Below are 27365 nucleotides of genomic sequence, written 5' to 3' on the forward strand. Positions count from 1 at the left end.
TCTGAATTTGACACTGTCACTTGTTGGTATCTAACAGTTCAGTATCAGCCTATGCCTGAGATCATTTTCACTGTGTGTAGAAGCTGCTTACATTTATTTTTGCTTTTGTATTAAAACCGGTCTACTAATTAGAACCTGAAATATAAGTATGTGTCATAATATCAAATGTGAGTTGTAAAGTATACTAAAACACCCGTACTCAGTCTTCCAATGACAACGGACAGCAGTGTGAAGTAGTGGTTAGGGCTCTGGACTCCTGACCGAATGGTTGTGGGTTCAATCCCTTGTGGGGGACACTGCTGCTGTACCCTTGAGCAAGGTACTTTACCTAGATTGCTCCAGTAAAACCCCAACTGTATAAATGGGTAATTGTATGTAAAAATAATGTGATATCTTCTAACAGTTGTAAGTTGCCCTGGATAAGGGCGTCTGCTAAAGAAATTAATAATAATAATAATAATAATAATAATAATAATAATAATAACGGACAATAAATCCGCACTAAAGTGGCATTTGAATGCAGGGCTCAGTGGAAGTAAAATAATGCTAATGCTACAAAATCAGTAACACGTCATGCAACAGCAACCCACTGTGTTACTATGTGTCAGACCAATGGAGGATCTGAAGTCAAACATTACAGATGGTGTGGTGATAATGAATCCCCTGTACACTCAAACCTGTATAGAATGTCTGCTTGTCTCAGCAGATAACATTTTGTCTGGCTTATTTGCCGCAGGAGGATATCCCAGTAAATCACAAACCGTATCCCAGTTATTCAGTGTCCGCTACACACCAACCTCTATACGGTACTGCTGGCAGTCATGTGAAGAAAGGACATGTATACAGAAGCAGCACTGCTCCCTGCAAGCACATGGAGCTCACCACTGATCCTGAACTGTTTTTCAATGTAGGAGGTTATAACCAGTTAAAACAGCACAGTGTCAGCTGCCAAACCTTCTCAATCCTCCAAATCTGTATAGCAGAGGTTACTTCATGGGCAAGGTCCTACTTTCACTCTTCCACAGTCAGGACACACAATATTAAAATGACCAAGAAAAAAAAAAAAAAGGAATACAAGGTGTTTATTTCAAACATTAGTTTATTAACGATAGCTTAATTTGTGAATATCGATACATTTCAAGCCATTATACTTACCCATCCTATTATCTGTTAAACAAATGATGCTCCTGAATAATAATTAAAGTAATATGTTAATGGCAGTCTCATTAGCAGAGCTTGGATTACATCATCTGGAGTGCAAGTGAAGAAGTCAGACACTGGATTTGTATCTGCAAAAGAGAATAGTTCTGTCAGTTTACACATTAAGTAAAAGAAATGCAATGAACATGAACATAAGAAAAGACTTGTATTCAGAAGCAACCCTGCTCCCTGCGATTCCATGGAGTTCGCTGTTGCTACTGAACTGTGGGAGTCTCTTTTAGGAGGTTATAACCAGTTCATGCAGCACAAGTTCGACTGCCAAACCTTCTCAATCCTCCACACGACGCTGCTGTATAAACCTGTAATGCGTGCTTAATGTTCTTCATGGCGAGACTCTTCAATATCAGAAAGCGCATTGCCAATCCCCATGTGTTTCTACCCCTCTGTGCTGTGACGTCACCGGGGAGCTTCCTATAGCAGGGATTTCAAGTTTAACTCCGCCAAATCAATACGTGGTTAAAATTCGGGTGATCTGTTTACCTGTTCTCCAGCTCGTTTTATGCTTCCATCGCGCACCTGAAAATTGGAACAAACAGTAAAGTATTACTATTCAGAACACGTGGTTCTCTGACAAAACATGTATTTTCTGTCATTTTAAAAGAAAGTAATAAGATTTTTTTTCTGTCCGGAGTCATTTTGCTCAATTTAAAATAAACGCCGCGGCGCCAAATTGAAGTAATACGGTATTTGTTACCCCACAAGTACGCCATGAAGAGTGACACACAGGATCACATACCTTGTACATATTCTGATTCCTGTATCTTTAAATACGTCTTATATATATGTATTATATATAATTGTGTGTGTGTATATATACACACACACACAGCAGTATCTGTAATATAACGTTTAAATTGCATATTTTACATTACATAATTCCATAGCTTATTTCATGTGCTCGTACCCACGTGTAACCTCTCCTGCAAAAAGTGCATCAACTCCTGTGGAAGCGGAAATGCTTCACTTACATGCTTTTTACGTCACTCCCACAGGCTCTTAAACACGCCCAGTGAGGTCAATCCACTTCTATATCACATTTATTTGTTGTTGTCATTTATATATAAAGTACATTTATAATTTGCCTTCAATAAAAATATCGTTTTTTTTTTTTTTAAATATGCAACCATCAACAAAAGCAAAATTCAGAACTTGATTTATTTTGCTGGGCATTTAACCAGTACAAGTTTGTTTTCTCTTAGTTTTAGTTCTTTGAAAATACTGAAGGCAGGCCAGTTAGGTTACAGTAGATCATGGAGCATTAGCTATCAGAGAATAGTTAATGTAATTCATAGAAACATCCATTTACTCTGACAAGGACTGCTTATGTTTTTACAAATATATGGTAATTCCAGTGTGCCATCTAAACCCCCAGGCAATAACAGCATGCAAATCCTTTCTTCATAGCTGTATACATGGAATGGAACACCACAATAATAACTGTAATCTAATCTAACACACTCATAGACACAAAAGACCAGCTGCAAGCTGTTGCATAATGGCGTTTCAATTATCAAATAAAATGATTGAGCAGAAATGATATGATCGGACATGCTTGATTCTGCCATTCAGTGCATGATAACAATCAAATCAGGTGTCCGAATTCATGGGTGGTGTTTGGCTATATTGTAACTGTAATGATCCCATCATACAGACATTTCTCTTTGCTAGGAGCTGCTGTGAGTCACCTGGGTTACAATTTAACTGGTGTGATGGTGCACGTGTGACTCAGGTCAGTTTCTGGTAAAGGGAGGCCCTTTAAATTGCATGAGTGTCATTTTTTGTTTCAATATTTATATCTTATTCTACTGTTATGGGAAGGCATGTCCTTACAAGAAAAATAAAACCATTACAGAGACTTTTGATAAACACAGAGGTGTGGCTAAAACAGGAAGTACACAGATTTGACTGAACATATAAAGGTTGCTATGCTGTGACTGGGGATTTAACTACGAAGTTAAAGTTGTAAAATCACTTTGTAAAATTGTTGAACATTTGCCTGTTGGTTGTCAACTGATTCAGGACTTTGTCCGCCAGTCAGTTATATGGGTCATACACCTGTAAAGCAATTGGGACTTTTTAATATTGGCTGTGGCTCTGAGAGACTCACATAGAAACCAATAAAGACTGAATGACAACAATGACTTGTAGATGGTAGCGGGGTTGCTGTGGAGACCTTTAAACTGGAGCAGGAGTGTCTAAATAAACTAGGGCTCCTGTTTACTGTTTGATTTGTGTTCTGCAATGCATGCGTTTGTTTAAAAACATCAAAAACTCATAAAAGTATAATTATTCAAATCATTTTAATTCAAACCAATAATTTACAGTAAATAAACACAAAACACCTGTTTCCCACATTTTAATCCATGTACTATAAAAAAAAGAAAGAAAATGCATGGGCTGCAGAACTGCAAGACAATAATTTGCTCTTGTGGTTTGTAATCCCACAGAACCCCTCAATGGAATTATATTCTTGTAATTCACCGCAGCTCATCTGTTGTTCTACAGATACGCTGCTACTACCATTGAACAGGAAATACTCGTAGGAGTGTTTTTAAGATGGTGATACATTTCACGAGGGAATATAGTAAAAGACTGTTTGTTCAAAGTCTGTTTTGAATCATTAAATCAAGATAGATATTCAAGAAACATTATTTGTTTACAGCAGAGTTTACCAGTTTAGTTCACAGAGCGGTAAGAAGGTTTTAAGGAAAGGGGAGGTGGGTGTGTGCCGCATCTGAAATATCTAGACTGTAAACAAACTAGAAAGCCAGTAAGTCTAGTTGCTGATGAAGTACAGTTCAGATCGGTGGTATACAACATTTTCTATATTTTGTGAACTGCTCAAAAGTCCAATGAAGTTAACTTTTAGCAGGGAGGATAAGAAACTATAAATACAAGCCACAAACAAAGCGACTGAGACTAGAATACTGTATCAACAGCACCTGTTCGTTTTCTATCCTTTCGTTGAATAACGTGGTGTCTTGTCATGTACAAATCAACTATGTGCCAAAACAATACGTTGTGTTGCAGCTTTATTAATGACCGATCAAAATTCTACTTCGCTGGTGCTGTGTGTGTGTGTGTGCGCGCGCGCGTGTGCGTGTGTGTCTGTCTGCGTTCTAAATTGATTGGCACGAAGATCTAACTTGCTCGTTGGTCTTGAAAGTAAAAAGCTGGACGGTGAACAGTTTTACACACATCTCCAGAGTTGTAAAGTGTGATCGAAGTGAACCACAGCGCGTATGGAAGTGCTGATTCAGAAGTGATTCCTGAGTAAAGCTTATTTTCTTTTTCTTTTAGGGAATATAAAAAATACACAATGAGGAAATAAACGTCTGTTGAAAACGTTTTTCTTTTGTAGAAGTGACATTAGAATGAATGAAAGAAAGAAGAGTGAGACGTGTTTCAGAAACGGACCCCCTTGTGAGGTGAGAGGAAACTTAATAATGAATCTTCTGTGAACTCAGGGTTGGGAAAGATCATCCAATAGTGGCTGTGTGTCGTGCAGACATGGAGCCCGCATTTCACTTCTGGATGTTTAATTCAACGAAATGTAAACCTTGACACTGGGTTATAAAGCGCAAGGTTACACTATCTTGCTCGTTCTAAATGCACATCTCAGATGGTAGTAACTATATTATCAGGCTCATAACTTAATACGATCTTCTACTTTATAATACAGTAATTCAATTTACAGTAGGCTAGATTCGTAGTAACTAACATTCGTCCATGTATATTATTGTGTGCAGTTTATATATTTCTTATACTTTGTGAAGTATACTCTACATTAAGTACATGCAAGATCCATTCACTTTTCTCATGGAGTTGCGGAGGAATGGGTGAAAGCCGGACCAAGACAACACTGCCTGATGGAGAAACGTATAAAAACACATACCACACTATTACTCCTTTTCCATAGCCTTGAAATTAAAAATAATTATATTTATATGACTTTTCATATATATATATATATATATATATATATATATATATATATATATATATATATATATATATATATATATATATATATATATATTTTTTTTTAACAATTAAAATGTGCCAGTGGGTAAAAGACAGACGAAGACAAGTGTCCAGACTCGACATTAAAAGGGGTCTGATTGTCTTCAAACCTACATCAAATTATTACTCCCTCCCCACAGTCCAAATAACCCAAATAATTACCATTCAGGCATTTAAATAAATGTTAATGGTTCCGGACCAAGACAATATTAATGATCACTTTCTCAAGGTCCGTTTCGTGGTGCTGAAAGAACAGCTTTCTGTGTCAATACAATCTGAACTCAAATAGACCGGGCCGGCAGATAGGAAATTCGGCAGCTTTTCTGCTCTTCGACCCTCATGTGCACACGCGTTCTGCTATAGAGACAGTTCCAGATCTATTTGCAAAAATTCTTCAGGGCAGTTTAATTTTTGAAAGTATCAGTAATTTGGTTGCTGCTCTCGGGTCTTGGTGTCATGCGCAACTACTGATCCAGCAGTTTTGAGTATGCTCCCAGGTCAAGATATATACAAGGTATTTCTCAGCAAGTGGTTATAAATGAAGCCTTGTATTCCAGCTATGGTCAAAATGTTATTCCCAGACATTTACAATGCAATCTAGAAAGCTGTATTACAAGGAAGTTGAATAAGGAGGTGAGATAAGCAGCGCTTATTTGCATATATTCTGAACTTCAACGACAGCAATGTACTACTTCTGTGTAGGTGAAATGAGTGTACTTTTCCATTCAAAGATAACAGTTTGCAAAGCATAAGAGAAAGTAGTTCACAGGAGAAAGGGATGTATAAAGTGTTAGAGAGGTGGCTGGTTTGTTTCATTGATTGATGGATGACCTGATCATTTCCCAGAGGTGAAGTCACCAATGAGCTAGAAGACTTTTTCCAGATAGATTCAGTGCAGCTTACTCACACCCTGCCACATCAATTACAATTATTTATTAATACTTATATTTGTGAGAATTAGTTGATAGTAGGTATATAGGCCTACTTTACATTACCTAAACTGTCCTAATGTTTATTTTCTTAGGATCTTATTAACTATGTTCTGTATGATTCTCTTCTGTTGTTTTGTTATTGCATAGATCCCCTTTTGCCGTGCCGACTATTCCAGAATAAAATGCATTTGCAAGGCTGATTGTGGCAAAGCATATTAGTATTACACAATAAATCACTTCTGTGCCTCAGTGCAACGCCTATAGGCTTCCCCACAGCCAATCTTGAGCAGTCTTATCAGAACCCTTTTGTTCTGTAATAGTTAGTAAGCATGGCAAATAATGAAGTGCCATAACATTCTTTGCTGCTCTTTGTTGGGAGTTTGAGCAGATATACAAAGTGAATATAAAACAGGTAGAATTTGTCTTTTTTGTATAAATGACAACTCTACAGGGTGTGGGGCTTTTGCTAGTTTTTAATCGAAATGAACATAGATACAAAAAGGAAAATGATCACAAAGGACATAAAATACATATTAAATAAATTATATATTTTTGAGCAAAATGAAGCCTCACACAGGCACATGTATTTATAAAACAAGCCGTCAGTCAGATTGGACCGCATACTGAACTTTTTCAGAGTCATAACAACATTCTTGCGTGCCCTTGATAAGACATTTTCCAATGTCACCTTTTCTTCTCTGATAATGTGACTTTTTTGCACTGGAATTGAGCCCAGTGAAACCAATTTCATAGCATTTTGAACATCTTTCTGTGACACCTGAACAGTCACTCAGTTAGCAGTGAGATTAGTACAAAATAAAGGATCTACAACATGTGCAGCTCTAGCCAAAAGCTTTGAGTCACCTTATTAACTTCATAAAGTCAAATTAAACCTGATGAATAATGTTACGCACACGCATGCGCACACGCACACACACACACACACACACACACACACGCACACACACACACACACACACGCACATGCACACGCACACACACACACACGCACACGCACACGCACACACACACGCACACACGCCTCTCCCAGACGGAGGATTTCTGTCTGCTTTTATGCAGGTGGTCACTCCTCAATTAGCACCAATCTGCACTGACTGGAGAGTGGCCACACCTGTGGTTGCTGCTAGAGACATTAACACTGTCCCCGCCACACTCATTTTGTAGTTTCTTTGATTACATGATGCTAAATAAAATATCAAAATTATGTCATCTATATATACTTTTTTTTTTAATTATGTCTCAGTCCAAAAATTCTAGGTAATGCAAAACTTGTGGCCATAGCTGTAGACAAAATGGCTTGTTTCATTCAGATGTCATATACCAAAAAACAATGAACTCCAAAATAAATACTTGCTCGATTTAATTATTTATTTATTTATTTATTTAAAATGTAGTAGTTGCCCATTTTTTTAGATTATTTTCTCCCAATTTAGAATATCCAATTATTATTTAAATGTAAAAGCAATGTTGTCTGTGTTTTGTGAATGAGATTAAAATGGTATTGGAATTAGGAGTTCAGCTGTTCTGTGGCACTGACATGGAAAAAGGAGAGATTCTTCAGGTATGTACATACGGGAGCATAATCACCAACAACACAGGATGCAATTTATACAACTACTCAAAATGCCTTCTGGACAAGCACTAGAATACAAAGCAAGACAAAGGAGCAGCGTACAGAGACAGAGGCTGTGGTGGACATGCTGGACTCTCTCAGCTCTTGTTGTGCCAAACTGTGACCCAAGACACCACCCTTTACATGCTTCCTGCTTCTAGCCAGCACGTTCTGCCAGTTTCACACTTTCATTGAATCAACTGCTGCTCAGTGTTGTACTGGTACTCCTTTTATTTTTTATTTATTAAAGGACTAGAATAAGGATTTTATTCTACGTATTGATGAACATCATTGAATGCAACAGTTAATGCTTATTTCTGTATGAAGAGTTTCACACAGCACATAAGAAAAGTTTGGGAACAAGAAGAGATCATTCGGCCCATCGCGGCTCGTCAGTTGTAGCACACCATCCTCTCGTACTGGGGGGAACATAGTGTCAAAACTGCACGTCCCAGAAACCGTTTGAGGCAAGGACTTCCTGTCGGTGTGCTAAATGTGTTAGTCACCATGGTGGGGCTCAGACATAATTAATAATTTCACTGACACATTGTTTTTGCCACCTGTTTTTGTGGCATTCCACTAAAATCGTGATCATAATAATGTTCAAATTAATCTGTGTTTTTGGACTTACATGGTCATTTGTGGGAGGAGGAAGCCCTGCCGGTATAAGGTGTGTTTGTGTGTGTGTGTGTGTGTGTGTGTGTGTGCACAAAAAACGTGGGAATGTGGCTGGGGTCATAATTGCATGAATTAATCAGGAATGAGGCTCCAGCCACAGGTGTATGAAAATCACAGGTGTTTGCTGTGTGTGAGTTTTTGTGTAGACCTTTTTTTTGCCCTTGTGCCCTTTTATTTTGTTAATGTGTTTTGTTTTTGTCTAGTATTATTATTTATTTCTTAGCAGATGCCCTTATCCAGGGCAACTTACAATTGTTACAAGATATCACATTATTTTTTACATACAATTACCCATTTATCCAGTTGGGTTTTTACTGGAGCAATCTAGGTAAAGTACCTTGCTCAAGTGTCCCCCACCTAGGATTGAACCCACGACTCTCCGGTCAAGAGTCCAGAGCCCTAACCACTACTCCACACTGCTGCCCATAGTACTGTATTTGTGATTAGACGTGGGTGATAGCGCTTCACTGCAGCTCTCTTGTCTCTGAGTCTCTCTTCCTGTCGGTAACAGCTTGACCATGACGCTACACTGTCACAGCATTTTAAAGTCTTAACCATGTCAAGTGTTTCAAGAACATTCTTTTGGGACACTACAGCTTTAATGAATACACATTTTGACAAATAATGTTTTGAACAACTTATCTTCTCCAGATCTTAACTCTCAGGTGATAACCTGATACACGAAACAGGCACACATACTCCTAGGATTTAGAGTGCATGTTGTTGTATTGCTTGTTTTGGAATGTCTCATGTTTTGTTTGAAGTTTACCAATGAAACAAATCAAGGGCTGTGCGATTACGGTTCAATGTAGCATTGCTGTATTAGGATTGTGTGTTTGTGTGTTTCAATGCACATGTTCTGTTCAAAGGGATCTGCTATCCAATCCACACTAATAATCAAACCTAATGTGACCTAACTAAACAACTTCCAAAATGTGAAGCAGGTGCACATCCATTCTGTGTAGAAACAGCAAACTTATTGCAGGCATAGAAATGTTTTGCATAATACTATATCTAAACTTATGGCCAAGTTTAGCATTACCTAGAATTTTAGGATTAAGACATAATTTAAAAAAAAAGATATTAACATAATTTAGATATTTTATTTAACATCATGTAATCAAAGAAACTACTAAATAATATGGCAAAAGTCTACCGGAAGCCATAATGGTAGTACAGTTGGTATTTCATGTTACATTTTGAAATGTCACATTTTTCAATTTTTATTAGTATATGTAAAACTACAAAGCGGTGTGTAATTCAGTATGTTTAACGTAACATTATTCAGCAGACCTTTATGAAGCAAAATGTGTTCATTCTATTGGGTGATGCTAAACTTTTGGCCATAGCTGTATGCATAAAAACATGTTAATAAAATGGTTAAGTAGAGAGATTGTATCTGTTGAATTATGCGAGTAGTGCGTCACGTTGCAGGGCTATTGTTTAGGTCAGGTACTGCATTGGGCAAGCTCAAGGGCAGTAATAACAGCACCAGGGTATGTCTTCAGTAACGTACAGCTCATTGCTGCTCAAAGCATCTTTACTTTCAGTATCTTCCATTGGGAACAGTATCTGTAGTTACTCAGATATTTGTCTTTGGTGTAACAGAGTAATAATAGGCTAGATTTTTAAGAGTCATTGTTAGTATTTTTATTAGACTTTTATTCAGTGATTTAAGGTTGTAATTATGAGATACGTAATACATTATGTGTGTAAAAGTCTCTTATCAAGCCATACCAGATTGATTATACAATCACATGATAAGATGGCCTCATAAGATGATCAGAATATGAAACTAGAAAATGATGAGCAAGAGAAATGTCCCAGTGTATCAATAATAATAATTCATTTATTCAGTATATTTCCAGTGTTGCAGACTGTGCTTCCATACAACATGAAGGGGTTTAAATACAGTACAGTATATGCATAACTGTTTTTGGTTGTGTGTTGTTATGTGTGGATAGGCACTGGCAGTATTGATAGCACTGAAACCATAGAAACGTACTGTTATAGTGTTAGTGGAGAAGGGGCGATGAGATCAGCAAAGTTCAACCATAAAGTGGTGTTCAAATAGGACTCAGTTGACGTTGAGGGATCACACGGATAAGAAGCAGCAGAACAGCCATCCCATAATATCAAGAAATGAAAAATAATTAGTGGCTTGTGGAAAATGTGCCCAAAAGGAGAAATCTCTAATGAATTAGCCGGTACCATATTGCAGCTGTGGATAGGAGTCAGTCGCAGGTCCTTGTTACGCGAGAGATTCTGGCTGAGCAGCCTGCACACACAGGCGAGTCGTACATTCGAGCCGGTGAGTGTGGTTTAATTGGAGAATAAAGAGCTGGAAACCGACGGCTATGTAATATCTTTTTTTCTCAGAGGAATGTGTTTTCATGTAGGACAGTTATGCAAAAATGAACCCTTTTATGCACGAAGATATCAAGAAAATGAGAGCAATAAATAATTTCGTGATTCAAAAAAATATTTTAATCTCGGGTCAAGTAGTAATACACGATCTACAATCCCACAGTGATTGACTGTACTATTACTACTTAATAGCTTTTGAGTGTGTGTGTGTGTTAGCGGAGATGACTACAATGTAAATACAGCGTGAGAAGGAAAGCAGGCGCTGAATGGGAAAACATAAGGATCGTAGAATAGAATTGCTAATTGTCAAAAACAAAGTGGAGGTGAAATAATAGAAAGATGATTTCGATGTCTTGTTTTATTTCACTAAATGTGGTGGTGTAGAGACAGTGATGTGGCGGGACTACAACGAGGACTGATTAGCAGCAAAAAGCAGAGCGAAGAGAGTCTCGTGGCTGTGAAAAGAGCGAGAAATCTAGCGAGCAGCGTGCAGCATTTGGTTTTCTTAGCACCGGGCTGCGGAGCGGTGTGAAGTATGGGCTGCGCTCCCAGTATCCATGTCTCTCAAAGCGGGGTTATCTACTGCAGGGACTCGGACGAGTCCAACTCCCCGCACCAGACAACCACCATCTCCCAGGGCACCGCGGCCACCCTTCACGGCCTCTTCATCAAGACCGACGCAGCTGACAACATCCCCTCTGTCCTCGCCTACCAGAGCCGACACACACGTACCAATTCTCGACGAGACCGGAGGGACAACAGCGGAGGACAGTGTTGCATTGAGGCCGAGACTCAGACGAGCCACACCAGCGTCAAGGTATCTCTACCCCCCCCCCCCCCCCAAAAAAAAAAAAAGATAAATACAAAGCAATGTGTGGTTATAATAATTATAAGCAAAGAAAAAAAAAAAACTACGTTACAGTGTAGTTATCTGCTGGGTACCCACTGATTCATCCATCATAATGTTCAATATTGAATGGATACACCAAATGGTCCTTTCTGTTGTAATGCTCTATTATAGCTTGGTGGGGACAAAGCTTTCTGGTCCATAACATGCACAGCAAGTACATTTTTAAAGGGGTGAATTACTTCAGGGAGGAGCAGTGTCTACCAAATGGGACAGCCTTTTCATAGTTACCCAATTATCAATGATAGAGCGTTATTTTCAGTGGTATAGTAATATAGCAACGGTTGAATAAATTTTATTGTCATCATCATTGTTAATCATTACTAATTTACCATGAGCAAAATGCTACTAACAGCAAATATAATAAAGTACTCCATTAGCGGAATATCAATTAAAAACTGATACACCATAATGCACCTTTGTGTTGCCTGATAACACAGTTTTGACAAAATATAACAGAATGAAAATCTCAGGGGGATCTATAGCATTGTGCCAGCTGGATTATCACATGATCAAGGGCTATTAACGGTTTGAGTTACAGTATAGCATTGGATTGAATTATACTTCGTATTCATTACTAAACAGACATTTTCAGGAACATTTTGAATGAGATGACTTAGAAGGTTGAGCTTTGACATCACCAGACCTTCAACGGACTGAAGCTTCCTATGCAGGGCAGCAGTGTGGAGTAGTGGTTAGGGCTCTGGACTCTTGACCGGAGGGTTGTGGGTTCAATCCCAGCTGGGGGACACTGCTGTTGTACCCTTGAGCAAGGTACTTTACCTAGATTGCTCCAGTAAAAACCCAACTGTATAAATGGGTAATTGTATGTAAAATAATGTGATATCTGTATAATGTGAAATAATGTATAATGTGATATCTTGTAACAATTGTAAGTCACCCTGGATAAGGGCGTCTGCTAAGAAATAAATAATAATAATAATAATGCAAGTTCCACAGTATTCCATTACTCTACAGTAAATGCTGAGAATCACAGTAGTAAATGGTAGTACATTGCAATAAATTGCATCCCTGTGTGCTGCAAGTACTGCAAGCTAGTACAGTATCAATAGTATGTACTATGGTTACTTTGATTTATTACAGTGTTCTGCTGTAAAAACTGTAGCATACTGTAGTAAACCATAACCACCTAGCAGTACTTACAGCACATAACTGCAGTACACTACAGTTTACTGCAATGCACTGCTTTTTACAGAACATTGCTGCTGTAAATGGTAGTATTTAATGTTAGTTTTTTTTAAACACAATTGTACCGTATCCTTAAAAAGATTCTTCTTGTGGTGGCATACATAGCAATTCACCCTTTCTGATTGAGCTATGCAGTACATGTGTATAAAGGTTCTGTGTACAGTACTTGCTACAGTAAGTTGATAGAAGGAGTTGCAGTATTTGATAATCAAGGCATTTAAGAGAGTTAAAGGGAGTCACCATATATATGACTTTGCAAATGTATTTTTCAAACTATCTCCATACAGTAGAATATAAAATGAAGGGCATGATCGCACCGCTATAGTGAGATGAATCTGTTTTAGTTTCTGAAAGGTTCATAATGTTCTTCCATCACATAAATCATTGCCAGGAACGCACCTTTGATGCAGTTCTGTGATCTGGAGCCTGATCCGCCTGGCTTGCACAGGTTTCCAGTTTTGCTTTCCCATTGGTATTCATTAATTAAATTTGTTCAGTGAACTTTGCAGGCAAATAACCTCCCCATGTTACGGTTTCAATTGATTGATTGGGCTTTTGAATGCTAGAAAGAGTTTCAATAGAACTTTCAAAATGATCAGCTGCTTTGTGTTGGAGTACAACAAGAATAGTATGTAGGGCCACTGTAGACCTGCTTTCTGCTTTACTCTTTAAAACAGTAAAGGTGCATGCAGTGTTCTCTTCCCCCCCTAAAACAGAATTTAAAAGTATCTACCCTTCTTGTCAAGTAATAGTGATAAAACTGAAAGGTGTTTTTTTTTTTCTAGTTACTCATAACTTAAACATGGAATATGCAACACACTGTTAGAAAAGTGCCAGATTCATATGAAAATACGATTGATTGAGGTACATGCAGATGCTTGAAGATCTGCTGTATATGAGTCGGACTAGACTAACACATTTAAATGGAGAGGGGCCAAAAAAACAGACCTGCCCCTTACAAGACTAATTAATTTGATCCCTTACAAGACTGATGAATTTGATATGCAACAAGCTCAGGTGAGTCTTATTAAACTCTCAGTAAAATCAGGAATGGATCAAACCGCTATGCAATGGGAGTCTTATTTCCATCCCTGAGCTAACATTGTCCACTGCAGATTAACTTACAGCCCTATTAGTTGAAGTTACAACCTGTTGTTTCTTTAGTCAATTGCCAACACACTCACATTTTGGACTTTATGAATGTTCTGTTGCTGTGCTTTGTGAAAAGATATCTGAAACCAGTTTTCAATGTAGGAAAGGGGGCGGGCCCCATATTTTATTACAGGTGTACAGAGATACAAGGGGGAGGTGGGAGGCTGTTCTCAAAGAGCAAATAATGGCACCAGTATACAGATGACCACTAGGGGTGAGCAAGAGTGATTTCATTTGTTAGAGATTTTAATGAAAAATCTCTGATTTATTACTGGTGCATAACCCTTAAGCCATTTTTATACCTCATTACAGAAATTAACTCTTACTCAAGTACAGACCCAGTAATAAACAGTTTTGAACACTATCATGGGAAAAGAAAACAAAAGAGAAAAAGAAGCGATGCTTTGCAAACTCAAAGGGAACACAGCCTTCCTTTAGAATCCTGCAGATTTAAATACACATCTCTGTGACTGGTGAGTGAGAAGATAAGCTGATGTTTTGATCATGTTTTTCTTTTTTATGTGTTGCTGTGCTTTGCCTGTGTATTTTCTTTTTCTTCTGTTCGAATTTTGTTCTCAATGGAAAGGCAAGCTTGTACCAAGTTGCTGATAAGGACACATTCCTTATTTGAGTATGATATATGGAGGTTGTCGGTGTCCTGTACTCTTCTGTGTCTTGTAATCTCTTGTGGTAATCTCTTTTATTAGTAGGGTGTGTGTGTGTGTGTGTGTGTCAAATGCATGAATTGTGAGTATGTTTATTAGAAGGACCAAGAGCATACCAAGCTATACTGTTACAAAAATAAATAATTGTTCAAGAACGATGTCACCACAGGTTAGGTATAAAAAGGCTTATTTAGAAATCTTTTGTTAGAGCAGAGACAGAAATAAAGACTGCACACTCTGTTTTCTCTGAAATGGGTAACTATGCACGTGAATGCTTTTTCATATAGCATCCTGAAATTGAAGTTTAATAAAGCATGAGTACTACATGACTAAGGGCTGTGTTGAACACATCTCTCTGTGCTAATCCACAAAATAAGTTAACACATGTAATGAACATTTCTTATTCCTTTTGTACTTCATAGAAAAACAATTCCCAATTTCTCCTTACTGGCTTTTGTTTTTGTTTTTTCTGTTATTGAAAAAGGAAATACATGTAAAGAAAAGGAGAGCCTTTGAGAAAATGTATAATGAACTGCATTTTCTGCTAGACTGTTGGCTTTAAGTATTTCAGTTTGCTTAATGAAATTTACTGTAAAAGCAATAAATGTGTTAGCAATGTAATGCTTATCTGAGAGATTAGTCCGTATAAGTGGCTTGCAGTGTTTGTAAACATGCATCAAGCAGTTTTTGTTATTTTCCCACAGAAAAAAAAACAGATTATTTCAATTGCACACATAGGGCTGTAAGGATATGTGCAAAGTGATTTACAGCTGCAAAACACCCAGCAAACCGCGTTGAGCAGCCGTAAAGTGGGACTTTAGCGGCCACTAAAAATGCGGGGCATATAAATAATGGTTTTCACCTGGCGTTCTGCACCTGCTTTCAGATTAGTACACTTTGCCATCATTAATCCGTTTAAATGATATTGAAATGTATTCAAATTAAGAAAAGAACATGGAATTGGGCGAGAGTCTGGAATACTAAGCGGGCGCAAACATTCTAATGTGATGTAAGGATTTTGCCTTGCACTTGAACAATTGCTGACCCTCCAAAAACTTTGCACCTCCTCTTACAAGGTGCAAACCATTGTAGAAGCGAATAATTAAGAGCTGTATGAAACCACAGACCTTCAGAGACCCGTCATTGGCCTCAGGATGGCTGCTGTGGTACACTTCCTGATGCAGCACTGCTTGGCTCTTGTTGAGGAGAGGCAGGAAAACCTTCAGAGGAGAAGGGCAAGATGGAGAAGACCCTGCATAGTCAAACCCAGGGTCACTTTGTTTGGAATGCCGTTGGATGCGGTGGTAAGGCATTATTGTCTCACTCCGCATGTCATCCTAGACCTAATAGCTGAATTTCACCTGTTCGTCACCTGGTTGACTGTCCTCCTGGTAACACTTTCTCCACTATAAACGTTTCTTTTCTTTTCCGTGCACCAAGAGGACTTTGCTGACCTTCGTCTGACATTTTTTTGTTTGGGTTGGTTTTCGTGCTCCACACGTTTCATACAGCGCTTACTCCTCTTTGTACTTCTAACTCACCCCACCTCACCTCTGGACTGTAACTGCGGCTGATAAACAGCCCGATGCACAGGCAGCGCGCATTGAGACCCTCATTGTCATGATTGCAGCTCATTATTTGTGTGTGTTGAGTAATTTGCATGGCTTTTAAGCTTACATGGGCTGCAGTGCAAAAAAATTGCCTGGCCGCTATGGAATTTGGATTGTGCAGCCGCAATTGTTTGCACTACGCCTATCCTTATATCAGACCCATAATGCGATTACAGCACAGTGTCTTCTTTCAAATTTAATTACAGAATCTGATCTGTGTCGGCTGATTATTCATGGGTTTGATTTTCAAAATGATCACTTAAAGGACTAGTAGTAGCTAATTTTCCGTGCTTCATTTGTTGTTTTTTTAACCTTTTATCATTGATTGTTTAGTCCTTTTTCATGTTTTATGTTTTGTTTTTTTGGAGTAGGGATTTCAGCACTATTTCAATTTTATCTGGTCCAAATCATTTTTGTTTACCACATGACCTGGTGCTCGCTTCCAGTAAAACCTGGTGTATAGGTAATAATGAATCACACTTAAATTGTTGGTAGAGAAAATCCAAGGACAATACTGCTGGCTCTGACTTCTCAGGAATGGAAATAAGAGAAATATTTCATAGCAGTTTACCCACTCCAGGTTTTACTACAAGCTTTATCAGCCACAGTGTATAGGTAACAGGTTTGTCTTATTAAACTCATAGTAAAACAAGGAATAGATCAAACTGCTGTGTAGAGTCTTATTTCCATCCCTGTTTTTTGAAATCCAGATATGTTCTTCTCTGCTCTGGTATTGTAATAAAGCATAGTATTTTCCAATTGCAGTGCATTAAGCTATTAGGTGCCCTATAATCTACCAATAATGTTGTGTGTGTTTCCTGGTGTGTGCAGTGGCTGTACTGAGTGTTTGCACCTCAGCAATGCTCTGTAACTGCTTGATGTTAAAGCAAACCAATTAAAGACATCAAACATGCTTGCAGTGAAGTGATTCCCATTAAGAGACTGCTCTATAGTGCCTACATTTCTTAGTACTGTACATGGCAAGCAAGGAGGGAACTATGGGCTAGAAAATAAGTAGTGTTTTTTATGTCTTAATTTTCCTGTTAGTAAAATGTGGTACTTGACTAAGGTGTGGTTTAGTGTCCTAAAGTTGACATAGCAGCCAGATGCAGAATTTGCTGAGAATATTTTTTCTGAAATAGGCAGTGCCAATGTATAGCGTGTGACAGCTACCCCTCCCATAAACAAGTGCACTGAGCTGCCCTCCCCTCTAGAAATGAGAAGAAATACATGCAGGTAATGGTTGACTAATTTGTTAATGTGTGAGTCAATATTAAGGAGCCAGTCTCCACGTGAACATTCACAGGTTGATCTGGTTTCACATGAGAATGTGCAGTTGTGAGCAGTTAGTAAATTGCTGCTGATTGTCTGTGTTGGACTTGCCTAGGGCCTTTTGAGACACAGTTCGACTTACTGTTCATGTGTGAGTCTAGTTGTGTTTAACAGCCTGTGCGCTATCACACTGCCCAGTGGACTGGCATGTTCACATCGAGACACTACCCTGGATCAGGTATACTTATTTCAAATGCAATGATATAGATACAAAAATACATTGAAACTGCTTCCTGGTTCTTAATCACTTTCTGTGTTGTAGGTCATTGCAGTTAAAGCACTGGAATGGAATTGACTTGAAGATGAGGAAGCAGTGTAATAGTCTTAACAAAGTGTAAGGGTTAGGCAAACGCCATCAGCAAAAAGACAGGCAGCTTGAAATAGCAATGCCAGTAAGCACATTTATTATTATTATTATTATTATTATTATTATTATTATTATTATTATTATTATTATTATTATTATTTAGCCATATAGCCGACACTTTTATCCAAAGCAACTTACAGAGACTAGGGGGTGAACTGTGCATCACAACTGCTGCTGCAGAGTCACTTACAATAGGACCTCGGTTTTTACGTCTCATCCGAACAAAACAAAATTTTTTTTTTTGGCTTCTTTGTGGCAACCCACTGGAGCTCCTTCCTAAGCCCCAGCCTCTAAAGGACTACCCATACTAGGCTATGTAGTTGCATCACTGAAACCAAATTAAACATTTAATTGATTGATTGACCAGCCAATCAATAGATACAGTTTCCTCCATTCTATCCACTCTCACATGGAAATTAACCCTGGGGTCAGTTAATATACACATATAATAACAGAAACTAACTCTGTTTAACATTTATAAAATAAACACATTTACATAGGAATATAAAGGTAATACTGTTATTGGAGGAATTAAGTGGAATAATGTAGACTGTGGTACAAAGTACGTTTTTTACACAAATAAACCACAGAAACAAGCGCTCTATATGTGAGGGATTTTCACTCTGTCCCACAAAGTTTTCTCCAGTTTGATGGGATACTGTAAAGATGATGTGGAGGCAGTCCAGCTTACTTACTGAAAGCAAGGACCTTTACAAACAAAATGTGTCGGTGCATTTAAACGGTTTGACTGCTGTTAAACTGCAAATTACCTGCAGACTATGCTGTAAAACAAGCCGTTTATATCATTGTAGGTGCATTTAATTTCAGTTTCAGTACAGTGCAGTTAAACTGAAGCTGCAGGGTAGTTAAACTACAGTCTAACAACATGTTCAAGACATTTCGCTGGATTTGACAGCAGGTATTTTTCATATGCACAGTTACAGCCAGCGGAAGACACTGTGAGTAAGTGAAGTGGAAATGCCCTTGGGGGTTGTATGGCTTGTGTCTGGGGAGGCACCTTCTTGAGTTTATGAACACACTTCAATCTAAATGTCAGGTTCTGTGTTTCTTAATCTCTTGGTAACTACATGATCTTATCAAGACTGCCAGCTGTATATTTTTACAATTCCATTACTTTATAATGGGCCACCCTGATAACCAGATAATGTGTTTGTAAATAATGTTTGTTTTGTTTAACCGTGTCATTGTCCTTCATGTCAGGCTGGCAAGTTTCCCCACCAACACAGAGCCTTTGAAAGTAACCAGCTCTGCAAATACATTGAACTCATTTCATGGGGAAGAAGAAAAAAAAAAACTTTTTTACTCAACTACAAAAATGTTGTTCATCCATAAGTTAAAAAACTCAATCATGAAGTCTTTAAAATTAAAACAAAGTGTAGGTTTGTCAATGCATTTCAACAACCCCACCTTCGTAAGAGTATGATTTTAGTGGTGTGTGTGTGTGTGTTTTCTTGTTCATGGGCTGGGGAGAGATGGAGGCTCTTGCAGAAGGTCCTGTTCTCTGTTGCTGTGTTAACAGTACCTGTTTATTTGAAGAATGTGGACGTGATTGAATGTGATTGTATTCAGGTTCTTCTATAAGCATGCTATTTAGTGTTTTCATTTTTCCTTGCAGTTATTATTTGCATTGGAAGATCAGTATTGCTTTATTTTTAGACTGTAAAGAAGACGGATACTGCTTGTTTTGGAGAGTATTTGGTTTAATCAAAGTTCAGTTTTGCAGAAATGTGTTGTAGTTGCACAGAACATATTCTGAGTAATTATACTCAACACACACCTTGCAGCACTGCCCTTGCTGTCGGGTAAACTGAACTGATTGTTTGCAATTAGCTTTTTACTGTAAACTATCTCTAGTTTAATCGTGGTTTTAATATGTGTTAATAATATTGTTATTACGTGGTTAAAGATATTTTTGTTAAATAAACATGCTTAGTAGAATCTCTATTTCAACGGCTTCCTGATTTTCTGCCTTTTTGCCTGATTGCTTGCGCCTAACCCTCACATAGTTCTATGTGTCTAGCAGAGGATAAGCCATGCAGGTCCATACTGTAGGGTTCTGAAGGACAGTAATATTTGACCAGCTGAGTAAACAGTTACCACAGATTGGTAGAAGAGGTGCAACTGGAGGCATTATAAAGATGAATCACACAGCCATCGACCCGTCTCTCGTGGTTCAGGGTCAGGTCTCCTGCTCAGTCTTCTGGGCTTGTGATCAGTGTGGCTGATAAGCGATACATCTATGATTTACATTTTGGCGGACAGCAGAGAATATCGCCTGTTTCTACTCCTTGTAGTGACAAGACACTTCAAGGATTCAGAGGAAATGCAGTTATCTGCTTTAGTCTGTGTTTCTCATTCTAATAGCCATTTTAAGAGGAGCTGTTCTATGTGTTTCTCATTCTAAAAGCCATTCTGAAGAGCTGTTTTGTGTGTTTCTCATTCTAAAAGCCATTCCGAAGAGCTGTTCTGTGTGTTTCTCATTCTAAAAGCCATTCCGAAGAGCTGTTATATGTGTTTCTCATTCTAAAAGCCATTTTAAGAAGAGCTGTTCTGTATGTTTCTCATTCTAAAAGCCATTCTGAAGAGCTGTTCTGTATGTTTCTCATTCTAAAAGCCACTCTGAAGAGCTGTTATATGTGTTTCTCATTCTAAAAGCCATTTTAAGAAGAGCTGTTCTGTATGTTTCTCATTCTAAAAGCCATTCTGAAGAGCTGTTCTGTGTGTTTCTCATTCTAAAAGACACTCTGAAGAGCTGTTATATGTGTTTCTCATTCTAAATGCCATTCTAAGAGGAGCTGTTCTATGTGTGTTTCAGACTGGTGAGATGACGCTGATCTCACAGCAGCAGTTTTTTTTTTATTTTGCGGACATACTGTTGTGTAAATGGGCTTCTCAGATAACTGATCCTTCTGCACGACAGCTTCAGTCATGATGGGCAAATGCAAGGAAGGTGCTGCAAAAACCTCAAGAATGGCCAATGTTTCATATGAAACAAAAATGGTGGTCAATTTAAAACCAACTCTGTATATGTGATAAAACTTTAAGATTGCAATTTAACAACAATATTTAAATGAGTTAACATTTCTGGATCATCAAGCTCAGTGGAACTTGAAGGTCACATTCATAACCTGCTGTGGCTGCAGGTACAGTAGAATCTCAATGTTACCAAGCCCACACTTACCAACTGACCAGTCAACCAACTTGTAATCTTAAGCTAACTCTTAATATTAAAGATGCAGAGAACAAACATCGCCCATTCCCCCTGTTACTGTGCGGTTCTACTGTAGTGGCAGGAGCTGAGTGTATCAGAGTACAACAAGGCTTCAAGGAGGGTGGAAGTACTGTTTGTGTCTGTAGAGATACCTGAACTATCTTTAGGAAATGTAAATACATTGGTGAATCAACAAGACCTTTTTTGATCAAGTAGAGTGCACTGTGGCCCAGAACTTTTACAATAAAACAGGGATCTTAAGTCGTCTAAAACATGAAAAAAAAAATGTGTTTCAATCATTGAAAGAACAGAAACGTCAGCTGGACAGCATGTATCGGTTATAAGGTTAGTAATCTATCTATAGTGATTTCAAGTGCTGCTCAGATGAAAGGCTTGGATCGCTGTGTACCTATGTGGTTGCTAGGTGACTGAATGTGAAGAGTTCTGTGATGCACTGGTACCCTTTTTGTTTTTTTTGGGGCCGTTGCTACGGGTACCAGTTACATCCTTTTCTGTTCTCCTGAATCTATTTAAAAAAGCTGTAGGTCAGCGTTCCGGGTGAGTTCAATTGGAACTAGAAATACAGTATAAAAATAATGGGAACCTTCCAAATAGGATTAATTGTATTATAATCCTACTGTTTGCATGATGAGTTCTATGTCATTTGTTGCTCAGCCTATCCATTTGCAATTAAATGTCTTGCTCTCTTTTCTGCCCTGGCAACAAGACACAGTGTATGTCACACTTAATGTGCTGTTTATATCCTTAGCGGAGATATGAATATTACTGATATACCGTACCTTGTTTGCAGCTATTGGAGCTGTTTGACAAGTGCCTCATGAGATATATCATATACTTATATCTCTTACTTACATATCCACCAGTTCAATACAATATTAGTGACTACATTCTCAAAGCTATTCACTCCAAACTGTCATTAGCACATCTAATGAAGTTAACGAACTAGCAAAAAACAAACAGCAACTCAGACATCTTATACAGGGGGTTGCAAGGAGTCTTAAGTGAGATCATTAGAAAAGTTTGCGAACAAGAAGGCTTGTCCCTTGTTAGCACACCATTCTCACCTCCTAGGGAGATCTAATGTTCACAGTGTTTTAGAACTTACTATGTTGCCTGGTAGGCTGGTCCATGAATTTAAAACTCTCTGTGTATTTGATTTCTACCTACTGTTATAACCTTACTTTCACTCAGCTTCCACTTGTTCTTCTGTCTGTGCTGAGTTTGAAGGAGTGTCTTGGTTTAACTTTATCGATACCATTTAAGTTTTTATACATGTTATATTGTAGTTTGGAGTAAATAGCCTTGACAATAAAGCCCATAATGATAATTAAACATGTAAGAAATTTAAAATAAGTAAATGTGAATGATATAAGTATCTCTATAAGCAGCTGCTCAGATTGCCATTCTTACTAGCCAACCCAGCAAAAATGGCTTCTGGAAAGACTCCTGAAAGCTGATCGTTGGGAAGCATAACAGAGTACAGTCTGAAATCTGGCTTTCTATTGCTTTAATAGTATGAGAGTGCACCACGATAGGGACTCATTGGGACGCTCATCTGCAGTACAGTATAGTAAAGTAGGTCAGTATGCTGCTGTGCTGCAGGTTAAAGGTTTATTATTCCTGAACTAAACAAGGGCAGTAGTCATTTGAATGCTTTATTAATAAATGCTTTCTCTCCACGCTATCATGGGGCATCTAAATATAGATGAAGATGAAGTACAGTACGTGGGTGTACACACCTTGGGATATCTGGAAAGACGGTAACAGCCACACTGAATTTGATGTTTATAAATTCGGTTGTAACCCAGCTATCACCCCAAGAGGAAATTAACAGACAAAAAGATATCAAACAAAGACCTGCTTGTGTCCCTTTCACAGGGCATCAAAGACAGTGGAAGAGAAGAGGCCCTGCAGTGATTTCATTTTAATGAGGTGCTGTGTAAAGGGTACGTGTGCGCTGCCTGTGATCTTGCTGACAGGACAGGGACTGCAATGCCACTGCTGGTGGAACTCCTTCCTAATTAAGACTCAGAGAAATCAGATCTATCATGATTCTGGCAAAGAACACAAGCTATGTGTCTCCTGCTAGGACGGCATTGACGTCACCTGCCTTTTATAGGCATTACAGACCATGATGTTCACCTTACTCTGCTTATTTAATATAACACGTCCTACACAGCACCAAATAGATCATTTCTGCAATCAGAGCCTCCAATATAGTTGTTTTTAATATAAATAAATCAAATACTTGTCATAACTAAAACAAATAAAAAACAGTTTCTTTTGCTGTATTGCTTTGGCACCAGAAGTTCCCATCCTCGCAGGATTTTATAGCAACATTTATTTTACTTTTGGAATCTGACTTTTGACCAGTACTGCATGTCACGGTGATCTGCTTGTTACCGTTGCAAACGCTGTTAAGGATGAAGCAGAGTTATGTCATTGTTATTAAGGTGAAAAAAAAGAGGTCAACTGACAAGATTTTGCATTTCTGTGCTTGCTTTGAAAGACCTATTGAATGCCAACTGAGGCAGGTGATGAAGATAATTGTTATAACAGCATACTGCTATTGTATAATAGCATACTGCTTTTGAAACCACAAAAGTAATGACTAAAGCTAAGGTTTACAATTTTAGAAAAGCGAACTGTGAAGGTATGAAACAGAGACTAACAGAAGTAGATTGGAGTAAACACATCCACATAAAAAAGGGTGGCTGTTTTTTAAAAATGTAGTACTAGAGGCGCAAAACAATTACATCCCAAAAGTAGACAAATCTAAATCTAAAACAAAATGGTTTAATAGATCAATTAAAAAAAATATTCAGCGAAAAAAGAGCGTTTAAAAGGGACCAAAAACAAAGTACACAGAAAGAGTACTTGGAACTGCAAACACAAGTCAAAAAGGAAGTTAGAAAGGCCAAGAGAGAGATAGAAATCAACATTGCTAAGGGGGCTAAAACCAATTCCAAAATGTTTTTCCAATACTATAACAGCAAGAGAACATTCAAAGAGCAGGTTAAATGTCTAAGAGATACAAATGGCAAAATCATAGGTGAAGAAAAAAAATACAAATATATTGAATTATTACTTTTCACAGGTTTTTACAAAGGAGGATACGGACAACATGCCCCGCATGTAAACAACTTTAGCATAACAGAGTCAGAAGTGTTAAAGGGACTAGGAGCTCTTAAAATAAACAAATCCCCTGGACCGGATGAGATCCTCCCAATAGTACTCAAAGAAATGAAAGAAGTTATTTACAAACCGCTAACCAAGATCATGCAACAGTCTCTTGAGACAGGGGTTGTACCAACAGACTGGAAAATAGCAAACGTAATACCGATCCACAAAAAGGGAGACAAAACCGAACCAGGTAACTACAGACCAATAAGCGTGACTTCCATTATATGTAAACTTATGGAAACTATAATAAGATCCAAAATGGAAAATTACCTATATGGTAACAATATCCTGGGAGACAGTCAGCATGGTTTTAGGAAAGGGAGATCGTGTCTAACTAACCTGTTTGATTTTTTTGAGGATGAAACATCGACAATGGATAATTGCAAAGCATACAACATGGTTTATTTAGATTTCCAGAAAGCTTTTGACAAAGTCCCGCATAAAAGATTAATTCTCAAACTGAACGCAGTAGGGATTCAAGGAAATGCATGCACATGGATTAGGGAGTGGTTAACATGTAGAAAACAGAAAGTACTGATTAGAGGAGAAACCTCAAAATGGAGCCAGGTAACCAGTGGTGTACCACAGGGATCAGCATTAGGTCCTCTGCTATTCCTAATCTACATTAATGATTTAGATTCTGGTATAGTAAGCAAACTTGTTAAATTTGCAGACAACACAAAATTAGGAGGAGCGGCAAACACTGTTGCAGCAGCAAAGGTCATTCAAAGGTCATTCTAGACAGCATTCAAAACTGGGCAGACACATGGCAAATTACATTTAATAGATAAAAGTGTTAGGTATTGCACGCAGGCAACAAAAATGTGCATTATAAATATCATATGGGAGATACTGAAATTGAAGAAGGAATCTATGAAAAAGACCTAGGAGTTTATGTTGACTCGGAAATGTCTTCATCTAGACAATGTGGGGAAGCTATAAAAAAGGCCAACAAGATGCTCGGATATATTGTGAAAAAGTGTTGAATTTAAACAAGGGAAGTAAAACTTTACAATGCATTAGTAAGACCTCATCTAGAATATTGTGTTCAGTTCTGGTCACCTCGTTACAAAAAGGATACTGCTGCTCTAGAAAGAGTGCAAAGAAGAGCAACCAGAATTATCCTGGGTTTAAAAGGCATGTTGTATGCAGACAGGCTAAAAGAATTGAATCTGTTCAGTCTTGAACAAAGAAGACTACGCGGTGATCTGATTCAAGCATTCAAAATTCTAAAAGGTATTGACAATGTCAACCTAGGGGACTTTTTCGACCTGAAAAAAAGAAACAAGGACCAGGGGTCACAAATGGAGATTAGATAAAGGGGCATTCAGAACAGAAAATAGGAGGCACTTTTTTACACAGAGAATTGTGAGAGTCTGGAGCCAACTCCCCAGTAATGTTGTTGAAGCTGACACCCTGGGATTCTTCAAGAAGCTGCTTGATGAGATTCTGGGATCAATAAGCTAATAACAACCAAACGAGCAAGATGGGACGAATGGCCTCCTCTCATTTGTAAACGTTCTTATGTTCTTATGTTCTTATGTATGCTGTGCTAACAATTGAAAAGCCTAGCAAAGTGGAATAAAGCATAGTGAATGCATAGTGTAAAAATTCTACTCAATAAAATGACCGTGCACATTGTTACACTTTTATAGAAGGGATGTCAGTGCTCTGCTTTTAGTTCCTGATTGATACAGTCCCTGTATATAGACACCACACGTTATAAGCTAAAGAATAAATAAAAAAATATATTGTGCGAATCAGCACTTGTACATGCATTTTTTCATTTTTTGATATATTTGATCAAATTTTAAACATAATTAATTTGTATTATTTTCAGAAGCAGCATTCTTAAACAGTGGGAGTGTTCTGTAATGCTGGGTCATGATTTATGATTTCTTGAGTACCTCCTTAATGCTTCCTCAGACAAGGCAATGCATTTGACACTCCGAAGTTACAGCTCTGGTTACCCAGGCCAGGGAATGCTTCTGCCATCCTGTGAGAATTAACAATGCAATTAGAACTACCTGGCAGCTGTAATTAAGACTAATGGGGCTTTACCAGCTACTGTTGTCCTTTAGTCCAGAAAACAGTCTAAACAGCTGTATGCATTGCACATGGCCAAATATGCACTGCAGTGTTCTGTTACAACTCTCAGAAACAGTACAAACCATTGTTTAAAAAGCCCTTCGTGGTCAGGTCAGGTTGAAATGTTTTGTGCTAATTCATCACTGTATTGTACATACAATGTAAGCGTTGAGATTTAACAGAGTGTGTTGTGTAACAGAACTGTAAATGAATTTCGCTTTATTGACTTTGCAATAAGAAACAATATTTGTTTGAGCAAAATAGATGCCTTTTAGTTTTAGGTCACTCTTAAACTAATCTACAGTAATTGTCACGTTTTACAAATGATATAGGCCTGTATTGGTCTTCTGATTTTTATGTGAACGTAATATCTTAGTACATTGCAGCATGTAAATGTATTGACATTGTGCATGTGCAGTCCAATGTTTCAGGTCCCATACATACTTTACTGAATTGTTTTTTTCAAAATATGTTTTTAAAATATCATCTCAGTGTATCATTAGTAAATCTGCTCTGTCATTTTGCAGGTTTCCTATGCCTTTCCCATAGTTATACTATGCATTTATCATAGATTGCCCATGTTTTTTTAATATACTTTACCATCCCTCTCTGTATGTTACAACACTTACCTGCATGCTTTACCGTGCTTTCACTGTGCTTTATTAAACTTTACTATGCTTGTACTGTGTGACACTTTTATAAGGTTATTCTAAAATCAGCGTGCCATGGAGCTTGTCAATAGGAT

General features: G+C 38.0%; 1 protein-coding gene and 2 non-coding genes across 5 annotated transcripts in view; 1 reads left to right on the forward strand and 2 right to left on the reverse strand.

Annotated features, from left to right (window-relative positions):
• Nucleotides 1–833: 833 nt before the first annotated feature.
• LOC131705760 (small nucleolar RNA SNORA47) lies at nucleotides 834–969 on the reverse strand. Its single transcript, XR_009310558.1, has one exon. It is a non-coding gene; the product is annotated as a small nucleolar RNA SNORA47 (small nucleolar RNA).
• A 451-nt stretch (nucleotides 970–1420) lies between these two features.
• On the reverse strand, nucleotides 1421–1500 carry LOC131705770 (small nucleolar RNA SNORA47). Its single transcript, XR_009310559.1, has one exon. It is a non-coding gene; the product is annotated as a small nucleolar RNA SNORA47 (small nucleolar RNA).
• A 2861-nt stretch (nucleotides 1501–4361) lies between these two features.
• The window catches only part of LOC117403733 (high affinity cAMP-specific and IBMX-insensitive 3',5'-cyclic phosphodiesterase 8B-like), a 77203-nt gene continuing 54199 nt past the window's right edge, over nucleotides 4362–27365 (forward strand). Inside the window, exons 1-2 of one of the 3 annotated variants that reach the window (XM_058988473.1) lie at nucleotides 10595–10798; nucleotides 11239–11671. In XM_058988473.1, coding sequence (XP_058844456.1) covers nucleotides 11390–11671 — 282 coding nt within the window. In that variant the 5' untranslated portion in view covers nucleotides 10595–10798; nucleotides 11239–11389. Of the gene's footprint in view, nucleotides 4650–10594; nucleotides 11672–27365 lie in introns of those variants that run through there. The other 2 variants (XM_058988476.1, XM_058988463.1) reach the window with 2 other exon arrangements.

The sequence above is a fragment of the Acipenser ruthenus genome, chromosome 2, assembly GCF_902713425.1.
Source record: "Acipenser ruthenus chromosome 2, fAciRut3.2 maternal haplotype, whole genome shotgun sequence".
Lineage (NCBI taxonomy): Eukaryota > Metazoa > Chordata > Actinopteri > Acipenseriformes > Acipenseridae > Acipenser > Acipenser ruthenus.